We start from the raw sequence: 23,469 nt of genomic DNA, 5'->3' as shown, positions 1-23,469 counted from the left end.
TCCTTTAACGCCTTCAAAATCCTAAGTTCTTTTTCTTTCTAACATGGTATTTCCATTCTCCCCAGTATTTAGATATATCAAAGATCACAAGCACTCAGCTACAGAAAATGTATTCCCTGGTAAATTCTGGCCATCTTCACCATCCTGAGATCCCACCTTAGAAAAACCCATATGACATTAAGAATGGTTTCTGTGATACATTAGAGAAACTTGTTCTGCAAGGTCAGAAACATATACTCTTGACTGGGGTTCCCATACTCTTTCATGAAGATGTAAAATTCTCAGATATTTTCCCTCAGTGTTAGGTACTGAGGGAAATATATTTGGATTCTATTGAGTAATACAGTAATAACTGTATGTTTTAGTCAGCTGTTTAGTGCTGCAACCAAAAGACCTGATAAGAAAATTTTCAGAGGAGGAAGTTTATTTGGTGCTCATGGTTTCAGAGGCCTCAGTCCATAGACAGCTTGTTCTATTACTCTATGCACAAGGTATGCCAGAAGATCATAATAAAAAGATGTAGTACAAGAAATTGCTTCAGGACATAATCACAAGGAAGAGGGGGAGAGAGAGCTTTCCTTAGAACAGACAAAATATAAATTCCAAAATCATGCCCTCGTTGTCCCACCTTCTCTAGCCACATCCTAAATGCCTATAATTACTACCCAGCTAATCCCTATTAGAAGATTAATGCACTGATTATATTAAGAATCTCATATCCCAATCATTTCACATATAAACTTTCTTGCATTTTGTCATGCATGAGTTTTTGGGGAACACCTCACATCTAAATCATAACACTGTTTTTGTCAAGGTATTCTTTCTGCCTCATTATACACAGTGAGTTTCTGTGTGTCACAACATACATGCTTCTATGTGGATTTTTAATTGTAATTATCTACTCTGACTTTTCTATTTTCCTAAGGAGATTTATATTATGATAATCAACCAGTTCCTGGCTGATTGAATGTATCTTACCCAGAATTACTCTCATTTTCCAAAAAGTACACAAAATTACCTGGTTGAATTTATGTGCTGCTTGGCAGCTCTTCATGAAGAACATTTTTTTTCCCATCAGTATATTCAAGAAACACAGTCTGGCAGATAATCATCATGCAATAAATCTATTTTAAATTGTGCATTGGCATAGATTTAGAGGATTCATCTTGGGTTACCATGGGTCTTGAAAGAATTATGAAGATTTATATGGAGATATCCATGAGAGCTTATTAGGTCTGTGTAGTACAACTTAGCCCTGAGGTAAGAACCAAGATGCACAATTTAACAAAAGAGGTGAAAGATCTTTACAATGAAACTACACAACTAAAGAAAGAAATTGAAGAAGAACTTCAAAGATGGGAAGACTTCCCATGCTTTTACATAGGCAGAATTGGCATTGTCAAAATGGCCATACTACTAAAAACATTATAACATAATTAATGAATTTCCTATTGAAATCTTAATGGCATTCTTCATAGAAACAGCAACTATAAAATTCATTTGGAGCCTGGGGATGTGGCTTAATGGTAGAGTGCTTGACTAGCACATGTGAGGCCCTCTGTTCAATCCTCAGTACCACATTAAAAATAAATGAATAAAATAAAGCTATAAAAAAGTTACCTCATTAATTTTTTTATTTGGAAAAATAAGAGACCTAGAATAGCCAAAACAATCTTTAGCAAGAAAAGTGAAGCAAGGGCTGGAGATGTGGCTGAAGTGGTGCTTACCTGGCATGCGTGAGGCACTGGGTTCTATCCTCAGCACCACATAAAAAATAAAATAAAGATATTGTGACCACTTAAAAAATTTAAAAAAGAAAAGTGAAGCAGAAGGCATCACAAAACCAGTTTTGTTGATTGATTGTATATCCTCTTCTGAGAAGTGTCTGTTCAGGTCCTTGGCCAACTTATTGATGGTTTTGGTGCTTAGCTTCTAGAATTCTTTATTATATCCTAGAGATTAGTGCTCTATCTGATATGTGAGGGGTAAAAAATTGTTCCCAGAATGTAGGCTCTCTGTTCACCTCAGATTGTTTCTTTTGCTGAGAAAAACCTTTTTAGTTTGAATCCATCCTATTTATTGATTCTTGGTTTTCATTCTTGTGCTATAGGAGTCTCATTAAGGAAGTTGGGGCCTAATCCCACGTGATGAAGATTAGAATCTACTTTTTATTCTATTAGATGCAGTCTCTGGTTTAATTCTTAGGTCCTTGATCCATTTGGAGTTAAGTTCTGTGCATAGTGAGAGACAGGGGTTCAGTTTCATTTTGTTGCATATAGATTTCCAGTTTTCCCAGCACCATTTGTTAAAGATGCTATCTTTTCTACAGTGCATTTTTTGGCACTTTGTCTAATATAAGATAATTGTAATTTTGTGAGTTAGTCTCTGTGTCCTCTATTGTGTACCATTGCTCTACAGGCCTGTTTTGGTGCCAGTGCTATGCTATTTGTTACTATTGCTCGGTAGTATAATTTAAGGTCTGGTATAGCAATACCACCTGCTTCACTCTTCTTGCTTAGGATTGCTTTAGCTATTTGGGTCTCTTATTTTTCCAGATGAATTTCAGGATTGCATTTTCTATTTCTATGAGGAATGCCATTGGGATTTTGATCGGAATTGTATTGAACCTGTATAGTGCTTTTGGTAGAATGGTCATTTTGATAATATTAATTCTGCCTATCCATGAGCAACGTAGATCTTTCCATCTAAGGTCTTCTTCTATTTCTCTCTTTAGGGTTCTGTAGTTTCCATTGTATAGATCTTTCACCTCTTTTGTTGATTCCCAAGTATCTTATTTTATTTGAGGCTATTGTCAATGGGATAGTTTTCCTCATGTCCTTCTCAGAGGATTTGTTTCTGATAAACAGGAATGCCTTTGATTTATGGGTGTTGATTTTATATCCTGCTATTTTTCTGAATTCATTTACTAGTTCTAGAAGTTTTCTGGTGGAGTTCTTTGGGTCTTCAAGGTATAAAATCATATCATCAGCAAATAGTGCTAGTTTAAGTTCTTCTTGTCCTTTAGTTATTCCTTTAATTTCTTTCGTCTAATTGCTCCGGTCAGTGTTTCAAGAACTATGTTGAATAGAAGTGGTAAGAGAGGGCATCCCTTACTTGTTCCAGATTTTAGAGGGAATGCCTTCAATTTTTCTCCATTTAGAATGATGTTGGCCTGAGGCTTAGCGTAGATAGCCTTTACAAATGTTTGAACCTAAAGGGGTGTTGTATTTTGTCAAATGTTTTTTTCCTGCATCTATAGAGATGATAATATGATTCTTATCTTTAAATCTATTGATGTGATGAATTACATTTATTGATTCCCATATGTTGAATTAACCTTGCATCCCTGGAATGAATCCCACTTGATCATAGTGCACGATCTTTTTGATATGTTTTTGTATTCGATTTGACAGAATTTTATTGAGGATTTTTGCATCTATATTCATTAGAGATATTGAAAGACTGATTTTTTTGTTAATAGTTCATCCACATTGTTTTCATTCATAGATCTTCTGTCAAGAATAAACTCTCCTATGGTCAGTAAGCAAGAACCTTTCATTTAAAATGTTGCCATTTCAAACAATTTTTAAACGTATTTAGTCTCTCTAGTATGAATTCTCTGGTGTTGAACAAGGCCTGATTTTTGATTAAAAGCTTTGTCACATTCTTTACATATGTAGGGCTTCTCTCCAGTATGAATCCTCCGGTGTTTGATAAAGCTTGAATGATGCTTAAAGGATTTACCACATTCTTTACATTTGTAGGGATTTTGTCCAGTATGAATTCTGTGGTGTTCCACAAGCACTGACCTTTCACTGAAAGATTTGTCACATTCTTTACATTTGTACGGCTTCTCTCCAGTATGAATTCTCTGGTGTCGAACAAGGTTTGATTTCTGATGAAATGTTTTGCCACATTGTTCACATTTGTAGGGCGTCTCTCCAGTATGCATTCTCTGGTGTTTGATAATGCTTGAGTGATGCCTAAAAGATTTGCCACATTCTCTACATTTGTAGGGTTTCTCTCCAGTATGAATTCTCCAATGTTTGATAATGCTTGAATGATGCCTAAAAGCTTTGCCACATTCTTTACATTTGTAGGGCTTCTCTCCAGTGTGGATTCTCTGGTGATTAGTAAATGCTGAAATATGCTTAAAAGCTTTGCCACATTCTTTACATTTGTAGGGCTTCTCTGCAGTATGAATTCTGTGGTGTCTAGTAAGTGCTGATCTTCGGGCAAAAGCCATGCCACATTCTTTACATTTGTAGGGCTTCTCTCCAGTGTGGATTCTCTGGTGATTAGTAAATGCTGAATTTTGCTTAAAAGCTTTGCCACATTCTTTACATTTGTAGGGCTTCTCTCCAGTATGAATTTTCTGGTGTTGGAAAATGCATGATTATTGCCTAAAAGCCTTGCCACAGTCTTTACATTTGTAGGGATTTTCTCCAGTATGAATTCTACGGTGATCATTAAGTAGTGATCTTTGACTAAAAACTTTGGCACATTCTTCACATTTGTATGGTTTCTCGCCATTATGAATTCTCTGGTGTTGGACCAGATTTGATTTCTGACTAAAACATTTGCCACATTGTTCACATTTGTAGGGCTTCTTTCCACTATGACTTCTCAGGTGTTTGATAATGCTGGAATGACGCCTAAAAGCTTTGCCACATTCTTTACATTTGTAGGGATTCTCTCCAGTATGAATTCTATGGTGTTCAACAAGCACTGATCTATAATTAAAACCTTTGCCACATTCTTCACATTTATATGGTTTCTCTCCAGTATGGATTATCTGGTGTTGAACAAGATTATATTTTTGATTAAATGATTTGCCACATTGTTCACATTTGTAGGGCTTCTCCCCAGTATGAATTCTCAGGTGTTTGAAAATGCTTGAATAGTGCCTGAAAGATTTGCCACATTCTTTACATGTGTAGGGCTTCTCGCCAGTATGAACTCTCAGGTGATAAGTAAGTATTGATCTTTGAATAAAACATTTGCCGCATTCTTTACATTTGTAGGGCTTCTCTCCAGTATGAACTTTCTGGTGTTTATTAAGATCTGATTTTCGATTAAAACCTTTGCTACATTCTTTACATTTGTAGGGCTTCTTTTCAGTATGAATTTTCTGGTATTTAGTAAGGTCTGATTTTCGATTAAAAGCATTGTTACATTCTTTACATTTGTAGGGCTTCCCTCCAGTATGTTTTCTGTGATGTTCAGTTAGCAGTAATCTTTCATTAAAAACTTTGTCAATTTCTTTACATTTGTATGGTTTCTCTCCAGTATGAATTTTCTGGTGTTGAATAACAAGAGATCTTCGATTAAAAGCTTTGCCACATACTTCACATTTGTAAGTCTTCTCTCCAGAATGATCCCTTTGGTTTGGAGTAAGGGTTGAATTTTGTTGTAAGGCTTTGGAACTTTCTTTACATTTCTCAGAGCTCTCATTAACATCAATTTTCTGGGATACAACAACTGAGCTTTGATTAAAAGCTTGGCCACATTCTTTACATTTGCAGAGTTTGTCACTGTTATGAAATCTCAAGGATTGAGAAACGGTTGAGAAATTGTTAAACTTGAGACTTGCTTTACAATTACAGGGCTTCTCTTGGGCATGGATGCTATGATGCTTGACAGGGAGTGATTTCTGATTAAAAGTTTTGTCATATTCTTTAAACATGCAGGGTTTATCACTGCTGTAGTATATGTGGTATTTACTAAGGGTTGAGCAATCAGATACTTTGATACAACTTTTAAAGTTTTGGGGTTCTTTCCCAGTACAAATTTTCTTGTATTGAATGAGGACTGCAAGTGGATTAAGAGCTGTTTCATATGTCTCATATTTGTAAGATTTGTCTTGCTTATGAATATTTGGATCGGTAACAAGTTTTAAGCACTGAAGAGAAAAACTACCGCGCTTTTTATCTTTGCAAAACATCTTTGGAAAATGAGTATACAGATGTTTTCTGGCATTGTGACCAATGATAAACTTTCTATGAGGCTCTTCATATTCATAACTTTTATCAGTAATATACATATGCTGGTAATAACCTGGGATAGAGACCTGGCTAAAGATGTTACTTGTTTCAATACATATGTAGAAAGTTTTCCAGAAATCTGTATCTGAATTTTCATTAAACAATAGTGGGTAAGTAGGGACAATCCCACAAGTGTTAAAATTGTATGCTTCAGCACATGAAGGAATTATCTGTTTATTGTCGACTAATGAACACTTTGTAAAGAAACTCTCAAAATAATCACGTTCAGAAGATAGTCCTTTAGTTTTAAATCTCTTGTCTATAGAAATGTTCCAAAGGAAGTTTAACTCAAAGCTACATTTGAAATTGGTCAAGTTAAAAATTGAAGCATGGACTAGATCTCTTCTCAGATTTTCCATATTTTCTTTCAGAGAAAATATATGCTTCCAAAATTGCTGTAGATTTATTCTTAAAGACATACAGAATTCTTGAAAAGTAACAAGCATAAATGGAAGTATTTTCTGAGATATTAATTGTTCTTGATATCTGTTACCAGTAAAATTTTCATTATGAACAGTCACTGATAATTGGTTTTGTCCCTTATAATATGATTTTTGAACTTCATTCTCACTTATAATTTCCCATAATTTTCTTGTTGGTAAATAGTCAAGGTTGCAATTCCCATATCTTCCCTTTATTACTTTTTGTAATAAATATGTTATGCCCCGCTCTGATGAAAATTCTTCAGTATGATGAGAAGTTATGGCTGAAATAAATATAAATAAAATTGGTATTACTTAATAGACTGAGGTGAATATATTTTGCAAATGTACCATATGAAATTATAGCACTGTCGGGACATCAGCAGGAGAACAGTTTAATAAATACAATGCCACCATTACTCTAGAAATACATAAACTAAGTAAAAGTGTACAGACAAAATTACATTGTGAGAACTACCAAAACCATATTAGAGTACATGTTCTTGCTCACATCCCACATGGGTGTTTCTGTTGGAGGGATGGGTGGGCTGAGAAATAAAACATATGAAAGTAAAACCATGATATATACACAAAAGAGAAGAAATGTTTTACAAAGTTGGTGCAATGATGGGTTAAGCCAATCATAAGGGGGTGGCACCCAACAAAGATAGATCCAGGACTTGCTGTATTTATAGCAGTATCAATCAAAGGGAATTCATAGGTATTAAGATTTCAGTGTGGGAGGATTCTTGTCTCTGTACTTTCTTCTTCACACAATAATAGGATATGGGTGAGGGTAGGCAGTTTGTTTCGCTCTTAATGGGTCATGCCCATCACTGATGCTGTTCTGAACTGTAATGGAGCTATGTAGGAAGCCACATAAGCCACACATTCTCAAAACAGCAGGATTTCTGCTGGGATTTCCAGACACAAGACTTTCCTACCTAATGGCTTCAATGTTGTTTTAGTTCCCACACAGCTCACAGGTGATTTTCTGCGTATCCCCCTTACTTATTTTTTAAATGCAAATGATGGGCAGTTATTTAAGGATCCTGGATCCTTGTTCTGAGGGCCCAACAACCTATTATCATGATACAAAAAAAGAACTAGTAGCAAACATATCATTCCAATAATACACGATGCAAAATATGTTGAAACATATTTCAAGGTTTAAAGCAAAAGGAGATTGAATGCAGTCTCACAGGCCATAGCAGAAAACCTATTTGCAATTCTAGCCTACAAAGTCAGGCAGAGGGCCATTTATATAATGTAGAAAATCTCAGGCTGCAATTAAACACCAGAGATCTTTTACCAACTCCACTGGAAGTTAGAACATTACCAATAAAACTGCCAGAAGTCATGGCATCCTTACAGGGATGTCCTTTGCCAATTCTTGGAGACCAATCCAAAAATATAATCACTATTTCTAGAAACTTTATGTTGTACTGGCATGACATTTGCACATTTCATTCATTTAGGAAAGGTACAAAATTCTATTGCAGAACAATTGGAGCAGTAAGGTATTGGTAAATGTTCCATGGAAATGACTGGCTTGTTATGAGAACGTACTATTTTAATAACTGTCCTGACATATAATCTTAAGTCCCATGGGCCAGCATGATTGGCTGGTCTAAGTCCCCCATATACTCTTTCCCTCAAAAGATAGTTTTAAACAGCCAGCATGTTTATCATGGAACCTGCATAGAGGTAACTGTATGTAGCCAATATAATGAAATCCAGTTACATGGATGGGTGTAATGTGAATATCTGTAAAACATCCCGTCATATCAGGATCATTAGTAAATATTGGGATGGATTCTCCAGTCCACACCACCATGTGTACTACAGGTGGATATGGAAAATAGGTCCAATGAGTTTCTACATGGACCCCACATCCCTCGACAGTTCAATAGAGTTATCATGACCACAAACATTGTGGTTGGAGATTTAATATCTCCTTTTTGTTGAACCATCTGCTCAGTCTTTTGGATAAGATTCTTCAGTTGCTTACACACTGGCAGTTTGAGTGTTTGCATGGCAGGGCCATCCATGCTCATCCTTTTCCTCCATATTACCTTACTATTCCTGCTGGGGTGAGGATTGACATCTCTGGTTTAAATTTTAGTCATTTGAATGTTGGCTCTAGGTCCATGTTTGATGGCATGTTTCAGTACCCAAATAGGACAAAATGAACCTTCTGGGAAAACACAAGCATGATCTCCACCCCCTATTATCACTGAATCTGGTCCTTTGCACTATCCTGTTTGTAAATCTTTCCACCAAACTAGGACCAACAGACCTGTTACAGTGGAAGACTTGTCTCAGCAGCACTATGGCCTTCAGAATCACAATTTTAAAAATTTAGAACCAAAAAAATCATGATTAAGGTTATTTAGTGGGGTCTTATCCCCCCTTTTTTGTGTAATTGTAGTTTAATAAATAAGTGAGCCCACTCTACAATGGCTTGATCTTGAGGATTATAAGGAATGCCTGTTTTATAATTAACATGAAATTGGTGACAAAACTTGAAAGAACTAGTTCAAGCTAAAGAATTATCAGTTTTAATCTGTGAATGACAGTGTAATGCTGCAAAAGCCCATAGGCAATGAGAAATAATATGTTGAATAGCCTATTTTTCACAGGCAGAGGCAAAGATAAATTAAGAACAAGTATTCACAATAATATGAACATAATAATTTTTGCCAAAATGAAGCATGTGAGTTACATACATTTGACATAGCTGATTTGGCAATAAACCACGGGGATTATCCCCTGTTGGTGAAGACGGAATATGTATAACACATAATTAATACTGGCAAACAATTTGATAAGCAAGTAGAAGAATTCTGATGATGAAAAATGTGTGAGGCTTCTACAAAATCAAATAAAGATATTTGATGACAAACAGCAATAAGTTTTTCAATATTATCATTAACTGATGCCAAAGGATCTGGAAGCTTCTATAGAATATGCTCTGATATGGCCAATGAAATGAAGATTTTTGATGCATTTGAATTGTCATTTGTAAAGTATGGAACAAATGAAATGATGCTTTTGGTGGTATATCTACAACAGTAGCTGTTTCAAAATGTTTAGGAACTCCCACAATATGTACACTATCACTATAAAACACTAACTGGCTCATTAGTAAAATGAAGTAAAGCATATGAGGGTTTGAAGTTCTGCTCACTGTTGAGTAGTTTAAGAAGTTACAAGACCAAACTGAACAACATTATCATGAGAATGATGACTTCCTACTTGACTAGGAAAATAAGCAAAAGCTGTTTTCAAAATATTGGAAGATTGCCAGAGCCAACTATGCTATTGGATAGAAAAGGAGGTTACAATAATAGAAGGCTCTGATCCAACCAAATGTAAGACTCATGTTCTACCTTAATGAGTAATTGAAAATCACAAAACCATGTAATGCAGTCAAGGACTTTGAGGAGAGTGAGATAGCCAGATCTGGCTAAAATCCAATTTTTTCCCCTGTCTTAGTAGGTAATTACCTTCGTTCCCTTCTTGCACACACACTTATCTGAGTATTAGTTTATAAATCATAATTTAATTGTTGCTCCAAATCACAAATGATCCTGCCCAGTCAACAGTTCTAAAGTGATATATACTCCATGCATTCTGTTTATCTCTGCCTGCTCAGAACAAAATTCCATCCAATTAGATTTCCACAACAAATATTCACATCTTGAAAGGAAAGCTTTCACCAGGGTAACCCAATCAGTACAGGACAGGGCCTCAGTACACACTGATTCTACCAAGCTTTGAACAAAAGGTGAGCTTAGGCCATGCATGAAGCAAGTGGATTTTAACCCTTTTAATGTTTTAAAAAGAAAAGAAATATGAATTCTTATATTTTGGTTTGGATTACGTGGATCTAACTGCCCAAAAACAGGGTATAATTTGAATCCCAATAAATTTTCCCCACTGTTTTGGTGGCTCTAAGGCCCTGTTGAAACAAGAAAAATTTTACACCATACCACACCCCACCCCCAGACTTCACTGCCTAATGGCTTCAACAATGTTTTAGTTCTAGCACCGTCCATGGATGGCTTCCCAAAAATGGTAAACAAGATGAGTCCATTACTAAGGAGTGTAATATAATTTCCCTCCCTAGGGAGGGATACTGTGTTACTTGTCAAACATAGTCTTTCCTTCTTTGTAATATAGCACTGTACAATTAGGGAAAAAATCTACCTACTCTCTTCTCTCAGTGAAAAAAGGGAAATGTAAAATAAATGCAAACATATGTGACCTTCTTGGGGACTCTCTAAAAACTGGTTTCTATCTTTCATGACAAGGGTCCTGGAGAAAATAGATATTTAGATGACAATAAAATATATTCAACAGAGGTCTATGGACTCTTTAAAACTATATATGGACAAAATTTTTAATTGGAAAAATACATGTCTTGAGAAGATTCACAAGAAAAAACAAGTTTGAGAGACAATTAAAAACATGGCATAGCCTATATCTGTATTACACAGATGACACCCAACACATGACGATCAAGGTAAATGACTTGCTTTGGATTTTTTAAATTTTTGTTATTTACTGACTTATTTCATTGACAAATTAAACTTTATGTATTACTAGTTATATCATGGTATTTTTGAGTGTATATATATATATATATCTCTCCAGTGAATGAAAACCTGTATTATTTCTCATAATAATCATTTTGTGCTTAGAAAACACTTGTTCATTCTATTAGCATTTATCTGGAATACAGCACAATACATTCACTACACTCATGTGGTCCAACAGAACTCTCAACCTTCTTATGCCCCTTAAAATAAAATACTGCAGATGTAGAACAACACTACACCAAACACAGTGCCTGGGAACATCAATTTACTCATCTGAGTTGGTTCCAAACTCAGATGCTCCTGCAACTGAATTTTTTTGATCTGCTTTATTTCACAATAAATGACAAGATTTTTTTTACAACTAATAAGAACAATTCCATATTTTTTCTCATTCAATCATCAATGGGCACATAGGGTGAGTCCATAACTTTACTATTGTAAATGATGCTTGCAATAAACAGTGGAGATATCGCTTGAACATGTTGATTAAATCTCCTGTGGACACATAATTAAGATTTGCATTTCGAGTTCACATAAACGTCTACTTTTAACTTTTATTATATATGGTTCTTGAGATTAAGCCCAAGGATACTGTACCACTAAGTTATGAAACAAGCCCTTTTAAACTTGTTAGTCACTAAATTGTTGTAACTTGTCCCAAACTTGAAACACTTGTATGGCTTCTAAATTAGCTGGGATTGACAGTATGCATCACTCTTGTCTATTTTTTAATAACATTCAAACTATTTACCAAAATGACTATAAAATCCATCATTGGCTGATTTTCAAATGGACAAACCAATTAAAAATAATACACCACACACACACACACATAAATGAAAACAAGGCTTAACCAATGTAACAAACTAAAGCAGCAGGAATTAAACATTAGAAAACTGAGAGTTATGAATTACCTGAAGTATAGAAAATAAAAATTTAAAATAAGTTTAGTGAGCTAAACCAGAATACAGAAAACTGAACAAAAATCAGAGAAAAATTACTGATACAAGCAGAAATTTTATATTTCAAAAATATAAAATTTTATATTTAAAGAATTTTATACTTTAAGATCAAGGGTTAATGTGCACAGCTATAATCCCAGCAAGTTGGGAGACTGAGCCAGGAGCTTCATAAGTTTGAGGTAAGCCAAGTTCATGAAATCATGTCAAAAAAAAAAAGTTTTTTTTTTTATAAACATGAGGTATAAACCCAAAATCAAAACCTAAGAAGTCCAATTATCTCCAATTGGTGGGGGGGGGGGGGGGCATGAAAAGACTCAAAGCAGGTTTTCATCAAAAACTAAAAATTCACAAAGAGCTGGGCAGGGTGGTACATGCCTATGCAAAACCAATGATTTGGTAGATTGATGCAGGAGAATCACAAGTTCAAAGCCAGCCTCAGCAACTGATCAAGAACAACTAAGTGAGAACCTGACTAAACAATTAAAAAAAAAAAAAAAGTTCTGGATATGTTGCTCAGTGGTTAAGTACCCCAGGGTTCAATCTCTAGTACCTCCATAAAATTCAAAAAGAGAAATACTTGAGGTCACACACACAAAAAAAGATGTAAAGCCTAGAAACGTATTTCTATATAATTATTATGCAATTCCTTAGGAAGATTTACAATACAGAATGGATTTCTGAATATATGTTCTTGGTTGGCATTTTTTTTTTCTTTTACCCGTTTGACAATATTTGATCTGTAAATAGCGAAGAAAAATAAACACTTTTAACATATATAAATGCCTCCAAAGAGCATCACCACTAGATCTGTCCTCTAAAACTACTAAAATAATCCATTATAATGAAAAATAAATCTGTACAGCAACACAAATTACTTCGAAATTTTAAAGTTCTCTTGGGGAAAAAACATCACTTTCAAAGACAAAACACTTAATCTGGCAATACAATTTGAAAGACAAAAGCATAAAAATCAATATAAACTTGTTAATGTATATGCAACATTAAAATAACTGTAAAATTATCAAAATTGTGAAAGTATATATGAACAAAACAAAATTTTATAATAAATCAAATTTAATTTATTACTAGCTCAAAATACAGTGTAAATTTAATGTAATTTTTAAAAATTATTTTTAGTGTTAACAGACCTTTATTTTATTCATTTATTTATATGCAGTGCTGAGAATTGAACCCAGTGCCTCACACATGTGAGGCAAGCACTCTAACATTAAGCCATAACCCCAGCCCCATAATGTAATCTTTATAAAATCTTATGTGAGTTACAAAACAAATAGCCATACAATATGCAAAGGGATATGGGAAAGAAATCAAAGCATGTCAGTCTGAAAATCAATGAACCAAATTAACTGATTAAGAAAAGTAGAATAAACAATTATAAGAAATAAAGAAACTCTGAAAGGAGTAATTCTTCACTTTTAGAAATTTGTTAGATTGTACCTGCAGTATTATAAAACACCAATCAAATCACAAAACTTGACTAATAGAATTTAATCTAAAAAATACTATTGTATGTAGTGTATAAAATGCTTTAAGTGTAAGAACACAAATAAAATGCAAAAGAATATGAGAATATTGCATACAACATTAACCAAAAGAAAAGTGGAATAAGAAAATTACAATATGCAAAACATAGTTTGAAATAACAGTTACATGGGGCAAAACAGATTTTTAATAAAGAAACTGTGACAGGTAGACTAGAAAATTATATGATGATGAAAGTAGCTAGGTGCTCTAGCACACACCTGAAAACCCAGCAGCTAAGGAAGCTGCTTAAGGAAGCTCAAACCAGCCTCACCAACTTAGAAAGGCCCCAAGCAAGTTAGGGAAATCATGTCTCAAAATATAAAAAGGACCAGAGATTTGGAGCAGTGGTTCAGCACCCTTGGCCTCAATCCCCATTACCAAAGTACATTAATTAAACTTAAAAATGAAAACTTTTTTCCCCCTCCATTACTACAAAAACAGTATGAACACTTGTAACTCACATCGTACTTCCCAAATATAGAAAGCAAATATTGAAAAAATTGGATAACAAAAATAGGAAATAACATTGTAGTATGAAATAACATTGTAGTACTAGGAGATACAATGTCTAGCTTCCTGTAAAGTCAAACAAAATGGCAGTCACCAAACAGAAAAAAAAAAAAAAAAAAAGAAAGACTCAGAAAAACTATTTTGAACAAATTACATTTACAAAAGTAATGTTCTCAATAGCAAATGAAATATTATACTGGATAGAACAACTCAGGTTATAAAAAGTTAATATATATGAAAATATTAACATTTCCTACATATTATGGAATAAAATTAAAATCAAAAGTGAAAGAAGGACTGGGGTTGTAGCTCAGTGGTAGAGCACCCACCTTGCACCTGTGAGGCACTGGGTTAGATCCTCAGCACGACATAGAAATAAATATTGTGTCCAACTAAAACTAAAAAAATATTTTTAAAAAAGTGAAAGTGATGTTAGAAAATGCATAAATATTTCATAATTAGTTGATTTGGTCTTTTTCATGAATTGAAGGGCAAAATTAAAAGATATTTCTACTCCTCAAAGTTTTCTGGAAGTTCATGCAATATCTATTAAACTCCAAATGTTATTTTTCCCAAAAAGAGAAAAAAGATATTCTACAAATTATTATGAATAACTCAAAAATATTCAAAACACAACCAAATTGGAACAATGTTCTGACTTAAAAAGCTACAATATTCAATAGTTAATACTGGCAATAAGACCACTAGGCATATAGAATTCTAAGTGAGTATGGTAGTAAACCCAAAGTTTATGGCAAATTAAGACACTTGCAATTGTTAAAATATTATTCAAAAGAGACATCATGTCAAAGCAAACAAAATATTCCTTGAAATAAGTAAATAAGAAAATTTAAAATATATAAACTACAGAATATTTTTCAAGTCCAAAAAGGTAGGAAATTTTGTAAGAGCTATAATAAGGAAAACCATAAAGCAGACTTTGATAAAAGAAATAAGTCACTAGAAGCTACTGACGTGGATCTGGGGTTGTGGCTCAGTGATAGAGTGCTCACCAAGCATGCACGAGGCACAGGGTCCAGTCTTCAGCACCACATAAAAATGAAATAAAGATATTGTGTCCACTTAAAACAAAAAGTAAATAAATAATTTTTTAAAAGAAAAACACTGAACTGTTCTACTAGTATAAATAAGATAGCTAAACTTAACAAAATGGAGAATAGTATTTGAGATGGAGGAATATAAATAAACCTTGTTTTTATGAGATTTCATTTTTTTTGAGATGTAAAATTTCTAAAGACATATTATATAACAATTTGAACTAAATATATTTGAGATGTTGGAAATAGCAAGATTTATTTGTGGTTTTGATCACAATTAAAATTTCAAACACTATACAAAAGATAAAACATTTTCTTGTCTGCACAAAAAAAAATGCCATTTTTTCCCTAAAAAGCAAGAATTGAAACCTAAGTTATTAAGGATAGCCTTTAATTTGCAATCCTCCTGCATCAGAATTCCAAGTAGATGGAATTAAATGAATTTTTATTATCTATATATTGATGAATTTGTTCTAATGTGTAGCATAAAGCATTTTAAAGGTAGCTTTCAAAATTTTGCAGTTTTGTTCCAATTTTGTTTGCACATTGGTGCAACCACTCTAGAAAGTAGTATAGAGATTCTGCAAAATAAAAAACAAAAACAAAAACAAAAAAACTTGGAATGGAATTTAACCTGGTTATATCACTATGTGATATATATACAAAGGAGTTAAAAATCAGCTATCACATTGACACAGACACACCAATATTTATAGCAACACAATTCAAAATAGCTAAGCTACAGAGCCAACCTAGATGTCCAATGAAAGATGAATAAATGAAGAAACTGTAATATATATATATATATATATATATATATATATATATATATATATATATATATATATATTTATACAATGAAATATAAATTGGCCATAAAGAAGAATAATTTTGTGACATTTGCTTGTAAGTGGATGCATCTGGAGACCATCATCTACATTAAAGAGCCAATTTAAAAAAATAAAGATTGAATGTTCTCTGATATGTGCATGCTAACCCATAACAAGGGAGGGTGGGGAGGGGAAAAATAGAAGTTTATTGGATTAGACAAAGAATGAAGAAAGGAAGACAGAGGGCTGGGGATACAGCTCAGTTGGTAGAGTGCTTTTCTTGCATACACAAGGCCCTGAGTTCAATCCCATCCTGCATGCACACACACATACACACACACACACACAAAGTAGGATAGAAATAAAGGAGAATGAATCTGATTACATTCATATATACATATATAAATACAACATGGTGAATTTCAACATTGTGTACATCCACAAGATTGGTTTCCCAATTAGAATAAGATGTATTCCATGCTTGTATAAAGGATCAAATGGTTTTTACTTTTTTGCATAACTAAAAATAACAAATAAAAGGAATTATTGTGGGAGAGGTTTTCAAGATGGCAGAATAGAGAGGTTGCCTTCCTGGCTGCTCTGTGGTGGGAAAACAAAAAAGCATACACACAGTTTTTCCAAGATGGGTTTAAAAAAAAAAGTGAGGAGTGACTTGGAGAGTTGGGGGTTGGATATTTTAAAAAATTAAAAAAAAAAAAAAAAAAAAAAAATCCCAGGCAACATAGCTGCTGCCACAGCCAGGCTTGAAACACCAGCCAGAGTTGTTCCGCCATGAGCACAATGGAGGGATAAGGGAATTAAAGAAGCCTGTATGGATTCTTGGGAGACCCAAAGCATATCTGGAAACAGCATTTAGATATCAACGACATTGTCCAACAAACCTGAAAGATGTAGTATCCAATATCCTGCTGAGGAAGAGTAGCTACCATCCCTCCAAGAAGCATGCAGAGGACATCATAAGGAAACATTCTGCAGCCACAGCAAAGAGGCTAGCAGCAGACAGAACCAATGCCTAATAAATCCAAGTTTGGCCTGAAATAAAGGCCCAATAAATAAACGCACACTGAATGACATATAGTGTTCTTACATGACCAGGACAAAATCAAACATGGAGAGAGGTAGTCTCTTAACAGACTACTGGTCATGTTCAGCCTCCAGACACCTCCCTCTCCAATCTGGCTCCTTACAATACTAGTGAGAGAGATGCTTCTGGTAAGGAATTTGGAAGAACAAGGGGGAAGAAATTGGAGTCTGAATCCAAGACCAGGAACTGTAGGGTCTCCATGTGAGGTATGGGACTCACAGTTGGCTCCCCAACACAAAAAGGGAATCCAAGTGAAATCCTTGGGGTATAGTCTTTCAGCCTGGACCAATAAGTCTTGGACTCTGGAAGTGTGCTTATTTAAAATCTCCAAAACAATGGGGTTCAGTGAAGAGTCTGGAGCCTACTTCAACCTAAACACTGCCTCCAGGAATTCTGACAATTATATTACCTCTTGCACTCCAGCAATCCAGAGGTTGGAGCATTATGCTCAAGACAACACTCCAGATCACTTCAAAAGGCAGAGATTCTGAAAGAAAAATAATAATAAAAAACAGTAGAAATCCTCAAAGTGAAGAAATCAATAAATCAAATAAAAACTCAATAGAAGAATCAGCAAAAGACTAGACCACTTGGAAGACATAAAATCAGGCAATGAGACAAAATACATAATCTTGTAAATGAAGCTAACTATGCAGAGAAGATGTTAAGAAACCATGACCAGAACATCCAAAACATATGGGATGACATGAAAAGCGGAAGTTTGGAGATTTATTGAAATAAATGAAAGAGCAGAGATCTAAACCAAAAGAATACACAAATTTTTCAATAAAATAATATCAGAAAATTTCCCAACCCTAAAGAATGAAATGGAAGATCATATAGAAGAGGTTTACAGGACACTAAATGCATATAATTAGAATAGGCCCACACCAAGACATTATAATGAAAATGACTTACAGAATAAGGATAGAATTTTAAGGGCTGGGAGAAAAAAATATCAGATTACATATGGAGTGGGGGGAAATTGGGATCTCAGTTGACTTCAAGCCAGACATCAAAGATAAGAGGTCCTAGGATATTAATACCACATTCTTAGGGAAAAAAATGGATTTCAATGAAGAATACTATATCCAGAAAAATTAAGCTTCAGATCAGATGATAAAATAAAAAACTTCCATGATAAACAAAAGTTAAAAAAAATTCACAACTCAAAAGCCTGCACTACACAACATTCTCAACAAAATATTCCATGAAGATAAAATGAAAAACAAACCAAAAATCAGCAATGGGAGGAATTATGCTACAGGAGTAATCAATCAAAGGAGAAATTATTTCAACTTAAAAACCAGAAATAAACCCAAGTGGCTGAGAATACATATCATATCTAAATCATAACCTTGAATGTAAGCGGACTAAAGTCATCAATTAAAAGACATACACTGGCAGAATGGATTAAAAATGAAGATCAAACGATATGCTGTCTCCAAGAGATTCCCCTCATAAGCAAAGACATCCACAGAATAAAAGCAAAGGGATGAAAAAGAATATATCACTCACATGGATTTCCTACACAGGCAGGAGTTTCTGTCCTCATAACAGATAAAGTTAACTTCAAGCCAAAATTAATCAGGAGAGACTAAGAAATACATCTCATACTGTATAAACAAATAATACATCGACAAGACATAACACTTGTTAATATTTATGGAGCATCTACACACACCAGACAAACCCTTCTCAATTTCAAGAATCAAATAGACCATAGCATAATAATACTGGGTAATTTTAGCAGAACTCTGTCACCAGAGGACATATCCTCCAAAGAATAATACAAAAAACTAAAAAGTACAATCAACAATTTAGATTTAAAAGAAATATATTGAGTATTTAATTCATTAACAAGTGATTACACTTTCTTCTTAGCAGCACATGGTTGCATCTCTAAAATAGACTGTGTAGATGTTTTTTTCAATTTTTAGATTATCCATTTTATTTATAAGTGGTGCTTAACATTTTAAGCCAGTGCCTCACACATGCTAAACAAGCAATCTACCACTGAACAACAACCCCAACACCAAATAGAAGATATATTAAGCCACAAAAAATTCTATGAAAATTAAAAAAAAAATAGAGAAAATACCCTGCATTCTAACAGATCAAAATGGAAAAAACAATTAGAAATCAATGATAAAGTAAAACAAACAAACAAAACAAAAAACTGAAGCTAATCTAACATTGAACAACCAATGCAACCAATGCATAGCAGAAGAAATCAAGGGCAAAAAACAAGTTGATGACGATGTGGGGAAAAAGGCACACTCATGCATTGCTGGTGGGACTGCAAATTGGTGCAGCCAATACGGAATGCAGTATGGAGACTCCTTGGAAAACTGGAAATAGAACCAACATTTGACCAAGGTTTCCCACTCCTTGGTCTATATCCAAAGGACTTAAAAACAGCATACTACAGGGACACATCCATATCAATGTTTATAGCAGCAAGATTCACAATAGCTAAAGTGTGGAAATAACCTAGTTGTCTCTCGGTTGATGAATGGATAAAGAAAATGTAGTATATATACCAAATAAAATATTACTCAGCAATAAGAGAGAATAAAATCACAGCATTTGCAGATAAATGAATGGAGTTGGAGAATATAATGCTAAGTGAAGTTAGCCAATCCTAAAAAACAAATGCCAAATGTTTGCTCTAATTTAAGGATGCTAATTCATAATGCTGTGGTGGAGAAGAGGATTAGATGAAGTCTAGATAGGGCAAAGAGGAGGGAAGGAAAGGGAGGGGCGTAGGGGTAGGAAAAACAGTGAAATGAGATAGACATCATTACCCTGAGTACATCTATGGAGACATGAATGATGTGACTCTCCTTTGTGTACAACCAGAGATATGAAATTTTGAGCTCTATACGTGTTATAGAATTGTAATGCATTCTGCTGTCATATAATAAATTAAAACAAAAAAATGTTTTGAAAAAATAAATAAAATAGATAAACACAGCCACACTAATTAAGAGAAAGAGAACAAGTCAAATTACTAAAATTTGTGATGGAAAAGGAAATATCATGATGGACACTACTGAAACACAGATGATAATCAGAAACTACTTTAAAAAATTATAATACAATAAAATATAAAATCTTGAAGAGGTCGACAAATTTTTAGAGACATATGACGGAACCAAACTGCATCAGGAGGACACATACAATTTAAACACATCAATTTCAACTAATAAGATAGAAGGTGCTATCAAAAAAAAAAAAAAAGCCAAAGACCAACTGGATTATCAGCCAACTTCTACAAACCAAGTGGATTCTAAGCCAAATTCTAGCAGAAATTCAAAGAATTAACACCAACAGTCCTCAAATCATTTCATGAAAACAAGAAAAAAGAGAACCGTCCAAACTCATCTCATGAAGCTCATCCTGATAACAAAAAGCAGACAAAGACACATAAAGGAAAGAAAACTGCAGACCAATATTCTTGATGAACATAGATGAAAAACTTCTCAATAAAATCATGGCAAATCACAAACAAAAACATAATTAAAATAAGTGGAGTTCACTCCAGGGATGCAAGACTCGTTCAACATAAGAAATCAATAAGTATAATACATCACAACAATAAAATTAAAGACGAGAATCGTAATTATCTCAATTGATGCATTAAAAGCATTTCACAAAATATAGCATCAACATATGTTCAAAAAAAAAGCTATGAATAGTAGTTATATACTTCAACATTATAAATGCTACATATGCTATACTCAAGGACAACATCATTCTAAATGGTGAAAAAAAATGAACGAATTCTCTTAAGAACTGGAACAAGACAAGGATGCCCTCTTTCACCACTTTTATTTAACATCATCCTTGAAAACCCTTCCAGAGAACTTAAGACAAAAGAAATAAATTAAATGGAAACTAACAGAAAAATAACTCAAACTATCACTATTTCCTAACAATACATTTCTATTTTCAAAAGACCCAAAAATTATCACTGGAAAATTTAGAACTAATAAATGAATTCAGCAAAGCAGCAGGATACAGAATCAACACCCACAAATCAAACATGTTCTTGTACATCACTGATGAATCACCTGAAATAGAAACTAGAAAAACTCCCACATTCACAAGAACCCTCAAATTAAAAATTTTTAAAAAAAGTGTGTGTGTGTATATATATATATTTGGGAATCAATCTAACAAAAGAGGTGAAAGACCCCTACAATTAAAACAACACAATACTAAAGAAAGAAATTGAAGAAGACCATGAAAGATGGAAAGATCTCCCATTCTTCCATGCTCTTGGAAAGGCAGAATTCACACTGTCAAAATGGCCATACCATTAAAAGCATTATAAAGATTTAACAAAATTCCTACTAAAATACCAATGACAGTCTTCATAGAAACAGAAAAAGCAATCATAAAATTTATTTCGAAAATTAAGAGGCTCAGAATAGCCAAAGCAGCCTTTAGAAAGATAAGTGAAGCAGGAGGCATCACAATACCATAACTTAAATGATATTACATAGATATAGTAAAAAAACAGAATGCTGTTGCACCAAAACAAACATGTAGAAAAATGGTATAGAATAAAAGACACATAAACTCACAGAATTACAATTATCTCATATTAGAAAGAAAGCACTGAAAGCATTCATTGGAGAAAAGATAGCCTCTTCAACAACTGTGCTGCAAAAACTGGAAATCCATATGTAGCAAAATGAGATTAAACCCCTATCTCTCATCCTGCACAAAAATCAACTCAAAAGTGGATCAAAGACTTAGGCAATAGAATTGAGGTCCATCACCTAATAGAAGAAAAAATAGCACCAAATCTTCACCATGTCAGGTTAGGAACTGATTTCCTTAACAAGACTCCTAAACTGCAAGAAGTAAAATCAAGAATCAATAAATAGGATGGCACCAAACTAATAAGCTTCTTTACAGAAAAAAAAAAACAATGAGAACATGAATAGACAGACTACAAATTGGGAGCAATCTTTGCCACGTGTACTTCAGAATGAGCATTATCTTCAGGAAATATAAAGAATCAAACACTTAACACCAAAAGAACAAATAACCCAATCAATAAATGGAACTAAGAAATTTCACAGAAGAATTGCAATTGATCAACAAATATTTGAAAAAATGTTCAACATCTCCAGCAATTAGAGAAATGCAAATCAAAACTACACTTAGACTTCCTCTCACTTGTCAGAATAAAAACTATTAAGAGTACAAGCAACATGAATGTGGAAAAGATGTGGGGAGTAGGACTGCAAATTGGTGCAATCATTCTGGAATGCTGTGTGGAGATTCCTTAAAATAAAACTTGTAATGAAAACACAATTTGACCCAGTTATCCCACTCCTCAGTTTATACTCAAAGAACTTAAAATCGGCATTCTATAGTGATATAGCCACATCAATGTATATAGGAGCTCAATTCACAACAGCTCAATTATGGAACCAACCTAGGTGCTCTTCAACAGATGAATGGATAAAAAAAATGGTACATTTACACAGTGAAATATTACTCAGCCAAAAATAAGAGTGATATATGGCTTTGCTGGTAAAAGGATACAACTGGGAAACATTATGCTAAGTGAAATAAGCCAATCCCAAAGAACCAAAGGCCAAATATTTTCTCTAGAATGCAAATGCTAATTAATTCACATTAAGGGGGTAGCTAGGGAAAAACAAAGGTACTTTAGATTAGATGGAGGAGATTGAAGAAAGAGGAGAGGGTAAAGGTGTAGAAAGGATAGTAGAATGAATCAGTTTTATCCTAGGTGAATATATGATTACATGACTGCTGTAATTCTACATCAGGTACAAACAGAAGGATGAGAAGTTATACTCCATTTATGTATGATTTGTCAAAATGTGTTTTACTCTCATATAAAACTAATTAGAAAAAAATTTAAGTTTAAAAAAGAATAAATAAAACTAGGTTTTAGATGTAAAAAAAATATTCTTCAAGTAAAGAAAATTAAATATTAATACTTATTTAGAAATCCCAAAGAAAGTTATCCTCACCCAGGAAGACCAGGTTTCTATAGTTCTCTAACATCACATCTCTGTATAAATTCTTCTGAGCAGGTTCCAGGCAATCCCATTCCTCTTCAGAGAAATCAATGGTCACATCCCTGAATGTCACTAGTTCCTGAAATTAGATAAATAATAAATAAGGAGACTAATTAATAAATAAGGAAAGTAAAGAACACACTGACCATATGATTATTCATAGTTTTTGTTAATTGACCTATTCAGTTTTATTTCTATTTTATCAACTAGTGCATTACCTTTGGCCTTATGAAAATCTCCACAAATCTGCAATCCTAAACAACAAGCTCAATGAAAACATTCAAGGCCAATTCATACACAAAGCGCTTTCTTTAGATATTG

At 33.8% G+C, this 23,469-nt stretch overlaps 1 protein-coding gene across 1 annotated transcript; it reads right to left on the bottom strand.

Moving 5' to 3' along the window:
- Positions 1 to 1,616: 1,616 nt before the first annotated feature.
- On the bottom strand, positions 1,617 to 23,222 carry LOC139707648 (zinc finger protein 420-like). Its single transcript, XM_071619078.1, is given in 3 exon segments — positions 1,617 to 3,704; positions 3,707 to 6,750; positions 23,101 to 23,222. Coding segments are annotated over 3 exon segments (3,114 nt in total). The 5' UTR covers positions 23,135 to 23,222; the 3' UTR covers positions 1,617 to 3,668.
- Between the last annotated feature and the right edge of the window lie 247 nt (positions 23,223 to 23,469).

The sequence above is a fragment of the Marmota flaviventris genome, chromosome 1, assembly GCF_047511675.1.
Source record: "Marmota flaviventris isolate mMarFla1 chromosome 1, mMarFla1.hap1, whole genome shotgun sequence".
Taxonomy (NCBI): Eukaryota; Metazoa; Chordata; class Mammalia; order Rodentia; family Sciuridae; genus Marmota; species Marmota flaviventris.
Note: the sequence above shows the minus strand (reverse complement) of the source record. Positions and strands in the feature narration are given on the sequence as shown.